The sequence below is a fragment of the Bidens hawaiensis genome, unplaced genomic scaffold, assembly GCF_021521415.1.
Source record: "Bidens hawaiensis isolate Kalapana, Puna unplaced genomic scaffold, B.hawaiensis_p1.1 tig00005637_1, whole genome shotgun sequence".
NCBI classification, from domain to species: domain Eukaryota; kingdom Viridiplantae; phylum Streptophyta; class Magnoliopsida; order Asterales; family Asteraceae; genus Bidens; species Bidens hawaiensis.
In genome coordinates this window covers 868,885-880,813 of record NW_027491366.1, presented here as the reverse complement: position 1 = coordinate 880,813, position 11,929 = coordinate 868,885, and the positions used below count along the sequence as shown (strand labels likewise).

The window sequence follows — 11,929 nt, the reverse complement described above, 5'->3', positions numbered from 1 at the left end:
TAATTAAGGGAAAGACGGTTGCAAAGCCGGATCAAACTTTAGAACAAGTTAGTGACCAAATCAGCGACCAACGTAATATAGTTTGATTTTATCGGTTAAACGATCCCTATACAAAGTAGAATTCGGATATGACTTCTGAACCGAAGGACTGGATAACGAATCGAAAAGGATCAATGGCTGATGAATAAGAAAAATTGAGTCACAGTAAATTACCCAGGGTGGGGGGGGGGGGGGGATCGTTGGTACTTCCGGAGAGTATTATGAAGTGGTTGAATATGGAATGACATAAGTTGGCAAGTTAGTCAACTTGTTTTAAGTTCATAATAATAATATGATTATAATATGTTAATGTGTTGGTTACCGAATTAGGTTTCGATGTATAGATATAGGGCTTGGATATAGCCTTTGGATGCGATTAATAAAGAACTACTATAAGTTTTTGGGTTAGTTTTCTTTTATGATAATAAAGTATATAGTGATCCGTATGTTTCCAAACTAATTCCGTTCAACATGTTAACCGAACTGGTTAGCGTCCGATTTTTGGTTTCTCAGTTTCTGAAGTATGATGTAAGGAAAATAAATGAGGGTACGTTATTCACGGATCTCAAGACGATCTGATTCTCTCGTTCTTCAAGTGTTTTGATGTTTTGTTTGAATCTTTTGTGGATTCGATTCATATTCCAAAGTAGTTCTGTTTGTTCTTTGGGGATGAGGACTATGGCTGTGACTGTCTATGTGGGCCCCGCTTTACTTTTTTCTGTTTTCTAAGTTGTTCCTGCCCAATATATGTCCCTAGATTACACCCCAAGTAATACGACATGGTCTTTTTGACCAATATGTTTGACTCACTTATCTATCTTACAGTATATTCAAATAATGGGCATCAAAATAAGTTTTTTACTACTACAATTATTACTTTTATCAGCTTTGTTTTACCAAACAATACATTTATTCCTTTTTATAATTTTTTTTATGGTAATTACGTTTCAATGTGATAAGTTGTGTCCAAATGATTCAATCTTTTTTGTCCTTCTGGCATTGAGACCTCTTTCGGTCAGTAATATTAATTTATTATCATCTACATATATAATCAAACGTTGAATCATGCGCTATCAGGCCACTTACATAGAAGAAATGAGTTATATTGTCTAGCTAGCTCTCTTATAGTCTCTCCTTCGTCATGATAGACATGCTATTAGTAGTTGCATGACATAAACCGATTATGAGTATGTTATTTAGTTTTTATAACTATTATTTAATTACTTTTCAAAGTGTTACATTTTTATAAAGTCACCAAGAGATTATTTATTTACTTATTTTTTCGAAAATGATAGTAGGAGAATAATTACAAGTATTTTAGACCAATAGTGTATGATTATGATTATGTGACTTCTTCCATGTATTGGTATAGCAATTATTTGGGTCAAAGATTTTGCCCAAAACCCATAGGAAAATAGGTTGCTTTGATGATTGCAGTAGTATCTACCATTTCCATCACCCCTTTCTTTCTTTTATTCTTTTATAATCATAACCAAATCTCTTGATTCCCTCTTTATCTTTATTACTGTTCACTAAGACTCTCTTGAGTGTGACCAACCTGGCTCGATCCCCACCCTAATCTTGGAACCCAAACCTAGCCACTTTGTTTCCCGCTGCACCAAACCGGCCGGCACACTAGCTATTGCCTCCTGCTGCTATAGCCGTACCCCCCCCCCCCCCCCCTAAACTTCTTCCATGTTTAGTCATTGCCTCCCGCTGCTAGCGATCGTGTGAATTTGAAGTAATAAACTCTGAGACAATAATATAATTATTTTAGGATAACTATAAAATTTCGTGCTTAAAAGCTTTCTTTGTGATGATGATACATCATTATGGAAAACAATGTTCTAAATAAGCATGTATATTACAATTACCTTGAAAACCTTAGCCGCTAAACTAAACACGACACTTATAAAATGTAGTAAATAAACTATAAAAAGTTAGGACTCAAAAAACAAAATCTAAAAATTTAACATTATGTATTGTGAAATAATACACATTTGTTATGTATGATAATGTGAAAAGTTGAAGGTGGAATATATTTTTTTATAAATTAAAACATATAAAAACTGAGACAGTATACCCCAATGAGTGCTTCTAAACCTAACGTACGAAAGAATATTCTTTACGTAAAAGGAAAATAATTTGTAGGGTAAGGGTATAATGGTAATTGAAAAAAAGACTGTACGCCTCGTGATCGGAGAAGTATGTAGATCCTTGGAGGACTGCCCCCTGGTCACGTGGCCTCTTTTGACCATCCCATGAAAAACAACCAGTAAGACCATGTGTAGTGGTGGCTTTGCCACCTGCGTTTTGAGCCATAACGCGGGGGGTACACCGCCCCCCTGCGTTATGTTGAAGCCAAATTTCCAAGCGTTTTATATACAACGCTGAAAACACAAGGAAAACACAAGGGTATAACTCTGGAAACACCGCCCCCCCCCCCCCCCCCCCCAAGTTATGCCAACTTTATGATTACACTTGTTTTTTATACAAAACCATAACTCTGACTGGGCGCCACGTGGCGCATAACCCCTGGATGTGGAGCTTTACAACTACACATGGTAAACCCTCTAATCATATCATTTTGAATTGCTCGTTTGCTCTTTCTATTTATCCTAATTTTTTCGAACGATCAGCAAATAAAATCCGAAAATGTATAGTAATTTAATGACAAAAGACGACTCTACACTAATGATTGCAGACAACATTGTGTAGTCAAAGTCCCTCATCTCCTATTTCGAGAAAAACTCATTGCCTAAAAGCTAACTACGATTAAACGCTTTTAAGATCAAATTCAAATTTGAGATCTTGCAGCTTCCAGTTCAAAACATCACGTTCCCTTCAGTGTCAGTTAAAGTAAAGCTCATTGGTTTTTCTCTCAAAATATCATTTCAATATCTTAAATTTTCAAAAATAAATTTAAACACGGCTAGACGAGTCATAAAATTGGTTAGCTAAGTTATATTGTATAATTAACCCTGCTTTATGTGAACAATAAATTTTTATAGTATTTAATGCCGATAATATGTACTTTTACTTGTTTTTAAATCTGGGATTTTAGGATTTTCCTCTAGAAAAACATGTGCCTCTATTAAATTGGCTAGTCCCATATTGGATTAAAATTTCCTGTCACACACGTGAAAGTTTTCCAATTTCGTTGTCACACAGTAAACACTTGGATATTTTTTAAGAGAGAATGAATTCAAAGACATTTCCAAATAGAAAAAAGGTTTAAGGATAAAAATAAACGTATCTACCGTATGGTAAACATAAATAAATAATTTGACGGTTCTAGCTAGTAAGGGAAAATAAGGTACTTTTAAATGTATATCTTTTAGTAGTAACCACAAGATCGATGAGGAGTTTATACAAAATAAAATATCTATTAATGTATATCTTATAATACAAAGAAAATTATTTTATATCCAATACAACTCTGTTTTCAATCATTTATATTAACATGTTCAAAAAATAAAAATAGAATTGCACATTTAAATCTATCAAACATTAAACATTACATAGTTTTTATAATTTTGGAGTTGTCCAGTCTCTTTATCATTATTGTGGGGTTAGGTCGCTTTGAGACCTTTATGTTGTTAGCCAATATAATGTTTATTGTTTAATCTTTCATACATTTAACATTACATTTCATTATTGGGCTTGAATAATAAAATGTCCGACTTAGGTTGTAAAATATATATATATAAAAACAAAATTCTATAATGAAACTTAGACGACAAAAAGATACAAAGCTAAAAAGCAATCTACCAAATCCAACATTGCACTCTATATATACTCCATCTCCTTTTCCCTTTCCATATGCAATTTTATAGTAAAATAACTAAATAATAATGAGTGTAATTTAATAAATTCGTAACCAAACATCCGTATTTTATTTTTTCACTCTTATATATATTTTTTTCTAACACCATTTGAAGCTAGTCCAATACCCGACTTAATCTATCTAAAACCGCTTATATTGATTGAAGAAACACTAACCGGACCCCGGGCAGATTACGGATAACCTAGGGGTTAGATAGATGTTTCCCACGAGGGGTTAGACCCAGAGAATATGGTTTTTCTGATAACCTGCAAAACAGACACCGAGAGCTTGTCACTGAGAAGGGGGGGGGGTTCCTCCTTGTGACCACCCTCCGGCGTGAGAATCAGACTAGATTGCTCTTTAAATATAAATGTATATTAAGAGATTGCTAGAGCAGATATCAGGTATAATATGATGATACAAGATAAGATGAGATGGTCATACCATTTGTGGTATTTATAGCCGAAGGTAGGTTTCCAAGGAGGTGTGGCCGGCTGCAACAGTGTTCCTGTTCCACCAACAGTGGCCTACGCACGTGCCCTGCTGGTAGTTGGTGGGTAGGCAGCGGCTGATAGTGACCAGGCCTGCTGTGTACTATTCCTTTTCTATCAACTGCCGGCTACGCACGTGGTATGGCAGTAGTTGGTGGGTAGGCAGCGGCTAATAGTGACATACAGTACAGGAGCATGCTGCTCGCCATACTGTTGTCAATAAGCTGTCGTATCTTTAGTCAGATCTTTTTCCCATACCTCGTCAGGTACAGTACAGAAGATCTTCCCGGATCGTACGGACTGGCTTATTTGGGCGGGAGTATTCCCCCTCCCGCCCTTGTGCGGGATTGTTCCCGGCTTTGCTCATTCCTTCATGTGACACTGAATGAGAGCTAAGTGCCTTGTGCGTGTAGCCTTGCTGCGCGGGTGGCCTTCCCTGATGGCTTGTATCCGAGGCTGCGGAGACAGGCGGAGTCCTTCACCACTGGGAGGCATTTCCTGCGGGAACAGCTTGCGTACTGCGCGTAAGGACGTCACGTCTCTGAGCATGGTTGGTCCTGCGGATCCAGTTGGTTTCTGCGCAGACGTTCCTCTTCAAGGTGAGTCTTGCGGGTCCAACTGGGCTCTGCTGGGACCTACCTCTTCAAGTCCCCCCAGTCCAATGTTCTTCTCATGAGTGTTTAATAAAGTGAGGTGAACTTTTGAACTTAAGCAAAGGGTTTTTGAAAAGGGTTTTTTAAGGTTTTCTATGGGGATTCTTCCCGCGGAAGTCCTTGTCACTTGCAGAAATTCCCGAGTTTCCTGCTTGGTCTTTGGGTATGATGCGTGTAGGTCTGTAACCTCCTCGCAAGTCAGGAGCGTTGAGTCCCACTTGTGTGGATTCTCCATGAGGTTTTGGTAGTTTTGAACATAGTGATCAATTATGTTAAAACCACCAATTCCATCCTGGAGCTTCAAACAACGTAGTTCTCGACGTTCCCGCTATGCGGGGATGTTATTCCCGTTTCCGCAAGCATTGCCCAGAAGATCCTTCTTGGTTTCCATTCTCAGCGGAGCGCTAGGTATGTGAAGGGTTTTGCCTTAACACTGTACCCGCGCTCGTCTTACGGTTACTTTACTTCCAAGGTATTCCTGGCGTCAATTCCCTGCGGGTGCTAGGTATGTGAAGGGTTTTGCCTTTACACTGTACCCGCAGCCGTCTTATAGTTACTTGGTTGCCGAGGTATACTTGGCTTCAATTCCCTGCGGGTGCTAGGTATGTGAAGGGTTTTGCCTTAACACTGTACCCGCATCCGTCTTACGGTTACTTGTTTGCCAAGGTTTACTTGGCTTCAATTCCCTGCGGGTGCTAGGTATGTGAAGGGTTTTGCCTTTACACTGTACCCGCATCCGTCTTACGGTTACTTGTTTACCAAGGTTTTCTTGGCTTCAATTCCCTGCGGGTGCTAGGTATGTGAAGGGTTTTGCCTTTACACTGTACCCGCATCCGTCTTACGGTTACTTGTTTACCAAGGTTCTTGGCTTCAATTCCCTGCGGGTGCTAGGTATGTGAAGAAACACTAACCGGACCGCCAATGAAGAAACACTAACCGGACCCCGGGCAGATTACGGATAACCTCGGGGTTAGATAGATGTTTCCCACGAGGGGTTAGACCCAGAGAAGATGGTTCTTCTGATAACCTGCAAAACAGACACCGTGAGCTTGTCACTGAGAAGGGGGGGGGTTCCTCCTTGTGACCACCCTCCGGCGTGAGAATCAGACTAGATTGCTCTTTAAATATAAATGTATATTAAGAGATTGCTAGAGCAGATATCAGGTATAATATGATGATACAAGATAAGATGAGATGGTCATACCATTTGTGGTATTTATAGCCAAAGGTAGGTTTCCAAGGAGGTGTGGCCGGCTGCAACAGTGTTCCTGTTCCACCAACAGTGGCCTACGCACGTGCCCTGCTGGTAGTTGGTGGGTAGGCAGCGGCTGATAGTGACCAGGCCTGCTGTGTACTATTCCTTTTCTACCAACTGCCGGCTACGCACGTGGTATGGCAGTAGTTGGTGGGTAGGCAGCGGCTAATAGTGACATACAGTACAGGAGCATGCTGCTCGCCATACTGTTGTCAATAAGCTGTCGTATATTTAGTCAGATCTTTTTCCCATACCTCGTCAGGTACAGTACAGAAGATCTTCCCGGATCGTACGGACTGGCTTATTTGGGCGGGAGTATTCCCCCTCCCGCCCTTGTGCGGGATTGTTCCCGGCTTTGCTCAGAGCTAAGTGCCTTGTGCGTGTAGCCTTGCTGCGCGGGTGGCCTTCCCTGATGGCTTGTATCCGAGGCTGCGGGGACAGGCGGAGTCCTTCACCATTAGGAGGCATTTCCTGCGGGAACAGCTTGCGTACTGCGCGTAAGGACGTCACGTGTCTGAGCATGGTTGGTCCTGCGGATCCAGTTGGTTTCTGCGCAGACGTTCCTCTTCAAGGTGAGTCTTGCGGGTCCAACTGGGCTCTGCTGGGACCTACCTCTTCATTGATAGCTTCAAGTCTTACTCACCGAGAAACACAATCAAAGAAGAATTCGAACCTGAAATCATAAGATATCAAGCTTTAATCATCACCCTCGTACAATTGAATCAGAATACCAACTCTTATAATTTTTTTGATATCACAAAACTATAAATTATATGCTATTTTGAAGGAGCAAAGAAAGTGCTAGGACATAATTTGATAATAAAATTTTGATAATTTAACTTTCTTTAATAAATAAGCGTATTGCAGGAACAAGACAAAACGACAAAGAAACATATGTGGAATATTCAGTTCTGCAACTTCACTTCCACTGGACCCACTCATGTACACCTATATAAACCCCCAACCCCCCACCCTTTCATCATCAGTTATCACATCTCGTACTCTTCTTCTACTTGTTCATTGGCCCCACAAATCTTCATTTATAGTAACTTACACAGGTTAACGTCACCACTGCCACTCCCTTTGACCCTTATTTCATCATCTTATATCATCATAACCATGAACAGGTGCACTGGTGCAACCATGATGGGTCCATGCTCATGTGGTCTCTACCATTACCATCAACCAAACTCATTCTCCAACACGTTCCCAATGTCTTATGACTATGACCAACAAATGTGTGCGTATGGGTCCTCTTCACCTTCTTCGGTGGATTGCACCTTGTCTTTGGGCACACCTTCCACTCGCTCGACACACGAGTTTGAAAAAAGCTCCAAAACAAACCATGAGAACCGTCGTGGGTCGAGTTGGTGGAACATTTTGCAGCCTTCGAGTCACTCGGCTGCACCGTTGCCTCGTAAAGCTAGTCATGGCGGTGATAGTCTGTTTTCTAGGCGATGTGCTAATTGTGACACTACTTCTACTCCACTATGGAGAAATGGTCCTCGCGGCCCTAAGGTACGTTTAATCTATTCAAGATAATTACGCATTTACCAAACACATTCTCAATTCAACCTACGTAAGTAGATTCGAAATGTGTTATGGTTTCAAAGGATGAACCGAAATGGACAGTTCCAACAAGTTTTCATCGTTAGACAAAACTTTCTTTTTCTTCTTTTAATTTATTGCATCTATTCCATGACCGGAACAGAGGATTTGGTTGACAACTTGTCTTGTTCATTAATGATAAATCGCTACAAGTGACAGAGATACACGATTCAAATGACAAAAAATATTATTTGAAATTCCGGTTTTCAAAATTAATAAAATTAAAACTTAACGAAAATGTTAAAACTAATAAAATTTATCGAATGATAAATCGCTACACGGGAAGGAAATACGCGATTTAAATAATAAGAGAAATCATTATTTGAAAATTTGGGCTTTCAAAATTAAAAAAATTAAAACTTAACCAAATTATTCGCCAAAAATAATAAAAAAGTTACTGACGGTAAATATATTCGCAGTCGTTGTGCAATGCCTGCGGAATTCGATACAAGAAAGAGGAGCGACGGGCGAACAAGGCAGCCGCAGCAACGGTTACTTACGGCAGCGATGTGACTGAGGGATACCACCACCACCACCAATACATGATGAACAGTAACCAATGGGTTACCCATGATTACTCTCAATCATCCAGTCACAAGATGTCATCATGCTACTCACCGGCAGCTTCAAATGAGTTTAAGTTCATGGATGACGTGGACGACAGAGATTCGACGTTTCTTTCTTGGCGGCTTAACGTCACTGACAGACCAGGCCTAGTGCATGACTTTACCAGATGAAAAAAATATAATAATATTATATTAAATGTGACGTGGCGTGTCGTGCAGTCCCACCCATGATGACGTGGATTAGTGGGGTCGACGTTTTTCTTGTTTAAATTCTTTACGTTATGTCGATGTGTTAGATTTAGATCTGTTTAGCTTTAGTTTTCTAAGTAGCCGCTTTTTTTCCTTTTGCCGGTCAAATTAATTTGTTCTTTTTTTATTTTTCTGCTTTAATCTAATATGAATATCTTTAATCTTCTTTATTCTTTTTGTTCGCTCCATAACTCTATTTGATTTACTGCTTATTAGCGTATGTCATGTTTTCTGTCCCAAAAGAGTAAACCGGCGTATGTGAAACTTTTTAGATGTATGATTGTTCGAAATTACTATGACACTTCTTTACATTTTATTACTTTATTCATGATTTACACTAAATATAAACGGATATATGAATCAATGGTCTTCTATCTATAAAATGTTAGATGAAAAAGAAAAGAAACAAAGATTTAAATTGAAACCCACAATGGAAATAATTGCTCATTGCTCGGGCCTTGAGATTTTCATACACACATGCGTTACAAACTAAAAAAATAAAAATAAGTAAATGCCACCACTCAATTATCAATCTTAATTCTTAAGCATCTAGGCTAATCGAAAAGATCAAGACGCTTTGATGCTTTGCAAAGAGAATATGTCGAACTATCAGTCTTTTGAATTATCATAGTGGTGTAATTTTATTTGGATTCACTAAAATAGCGGGTGTTTTAGTTTTTCTTTAAGCACTTTACATTTCGTAAAAACTATATATGCTGTTTAAGGGTCAAGTTATTCTACAAAGTGTAACAAAAATGAGAAAGATGAGAATGATTTGCAGCCATAAAAAAACTCTCTCAAAAATAATTTAAACAAAATAAATAAAAAATCATAACTCAAAATTTAATAAAATTTTATCAAATGTTTTATTTGTCATTGTGTCTTTGATCTTCGTATCGTGTCTTTTCGTCAATTTTTTTTGTTTGTTTTTTTGAACGGGAATGATGACGGATCCATTTTATTTTATTTTTTCGTATTTTATTTATATACTAAGTTATGATTTTTTTAGATTTTTTTTTGAAAATTTATTTTTAAGGGGCTGTTTGTATGGTCAAAAATATTTCTTACATTTCTCATTTTTATTTTTCTTTGTATTTTAACTTTACCCTGTTGTTTAATGGGTTGTTTTTTGATTATGGAAATGAAGAAATATATTTTCTAGCATAGTTCATATGTGAATAGGGTTACTTTTTGTATTTGAATACGGAGTATTTGATTTTTATACAAGTGCTTGATTTTCATTATTTGCTTTGCCAAACGTGTTGAACTAATAGAACATGGTGACGTCTTAAGAAAATAGCCACGAGTTTACACAATTTTAACTAATACCAAGTTTAATCATTAAAGGTGCGCATGTAACACACTAACAATAACATGTTATTCCATTCTCTCTTATCTCCATTATCTTTTTACCCCGATGTGATCCGGTTGCCTCATCTTGTCCATCATACCCGATATTAGTTGGCAATTATTTTCTGGGTCTAGATTAATGATTCAAAAATTAAAGAATTAAAGTGACAATGATAGAAGTTGGTTTTCAATATGAGGTTATTAATTTAAGAATCATATTCTTTAAATTGGGATTTGGGAATTGGGATTATAGCTACCGACAGAGGGGAAATTCTTATTCTCATTCCACCAAGTTATCAAACGATTCAAACAGATATTATTGGTATCTTGGTCACTTTTGTTTTAAAGGACACTAAGTGTAGCTTAGTTAATTATATCTCTGTTGTATAAATGATTTATTTAAACCTTTATGTTAATTAAGTAGGTAAGTAGTTCTGTACTATCATGCACACAACTCCAAACACCCCTTTGGAAAAGATTATCATATTACCATATATGTCACAACGTGACGCTCAATTACAATATTTGTCGCAACACACTTTTATATGCGTAGTTTTCTACAGTTAAAACCTGACTCTACCTAAAGGTTGGCGGGAACCAGCCCTCTAATCTAGGAAAATATTTATCTATATTTATGCTGTCAAACTAAATATTCTATATCCTTCAAAAACTATATCTCTTCATTGTTTGCTTTTATTTCTTTTAAAACCGAAATATCCTGTATAGTTTTTTTTATGTAACATCCAAATATATTTTAAAAGTAACCAAGACGTGTGTGGTTTACGAGATAGGTCTCACTAGTGAATCAATAGTGGGACCGGTTTGTTATCTGTTTGGTTTTTAAAACATTAGTCTTAAGTTGTTGACATACCATTTCCCGGTAATATCTCGTGGTTGATCTCGTCAAGATTTGTGAGGATTAGAGGGAAGCCGCTTTAAGGAAGTGAGCTATAGCTACTACATTTGGAAAATATTCAATTTTTGTGCCTACTTTCCGGCCCTAATAATTTTTGCATCTTACATATAAGATATCCGACATTGAAATATTATAGCTTATAATGATGAAATTCAACAATATTACAATACATAAAATCATTCAGACATTGCCGGTAGATACATGATAGACCCGGCCAATGAAAGCGAATTGTGTATGTAGTGATCATCGACGGGATCACATTATTGATTTACCTCATTGAATCAAAACTAACTAATTAACGTCTATAGTTGGGAAAAGGAACATTGCCGGCCTCGATGTGCCTAAGGTCTTGAATCAGCACTTCATAGTGTCTCTTCACTTCTTCTGCGGTTTTACCTCCCACTGCCTGTGCAATCTTTTGCCATCGATCAGGTGTGTCACGGTCAAAAACCGCAAGGGCTCGCTCAAATAGTTTGTTCTGTTGGGGTGTCCAGGTGGAGGTAGAGCTGCTTGAATACATGGAGCTTGATGCCATTTTGCAGTAGAGGAAGTAATGCAGTCAAATGAGAGAAGTGAAGTGAAGTCAAGGGATGGTTTGAAGGGTGTCATCAATGGGAGTTCCTTATAAATAGGAGGAAAAGTTGGTCCACTTGGGTGAATATTTGCAAGAGGGCATATTAATATACACGTCATCTTATTTTGTGAACCACAGAAAGAGCAAAATAGCATCTTCATAAAACTATTTTCTTCTATAATGTTTAACTAGCTAGCCAGATTAAATATGGGAGAATTAACCAAAATAATCATTTTCACTAGCAATTTTAACAATAACAGTCATGATTTTTTTTTTTGTTTCATAATAATAGGACTTACCTAATTTTAATTAAGAAAGTTTTTTATTGTTAAGGAAATAAAATTAAATAACAAAATATTCGTCATTCAAAAGTTTCCACATGACACACCTTTGCGTGCTCAT

The 11,929-nt window shown here is 37.7% G+C and overlaps 1 protein-coding gene and 1 pseudogene across 1 annotated transcript; one reads left to right on the top strand and one right to left on the bottom strand.

Moving 5' to 3' along the window:
* Positions 1 to 7,089: 7,089 nt before the first annotated feature.
* LOC143630279 (GATA transcription factor 19-like) lies at positions 7,090 to 8,906 on the top strand. Its single transcript, XM_077099339.1, has 2 exons — positions 7,090 to 7,782; positions 8,292 to 8,906. Exons 1-2 carry the CDS (start codon positions 7,159 to 7,161, stop codon positions 8,607 to 8,609), a joined length of 942 nt encoding a protein of 313 aa, XP_076955454.1. The 5' UTR covers positions 7,090 to 7,158; the 3' UTR covers positions 8,610 to 8,906.
* Positions 8,907 to 10,788: 1,882 nt separating this feature from the next.
* Positions 10,789 to 11,647, bottom strand: LOC143630278 (protein RADIALIS-like 1 pseudogene; annotated as a pseudogene).
* Positions 11,648 to 11,929: the final 282 nt, after the last annotated feature.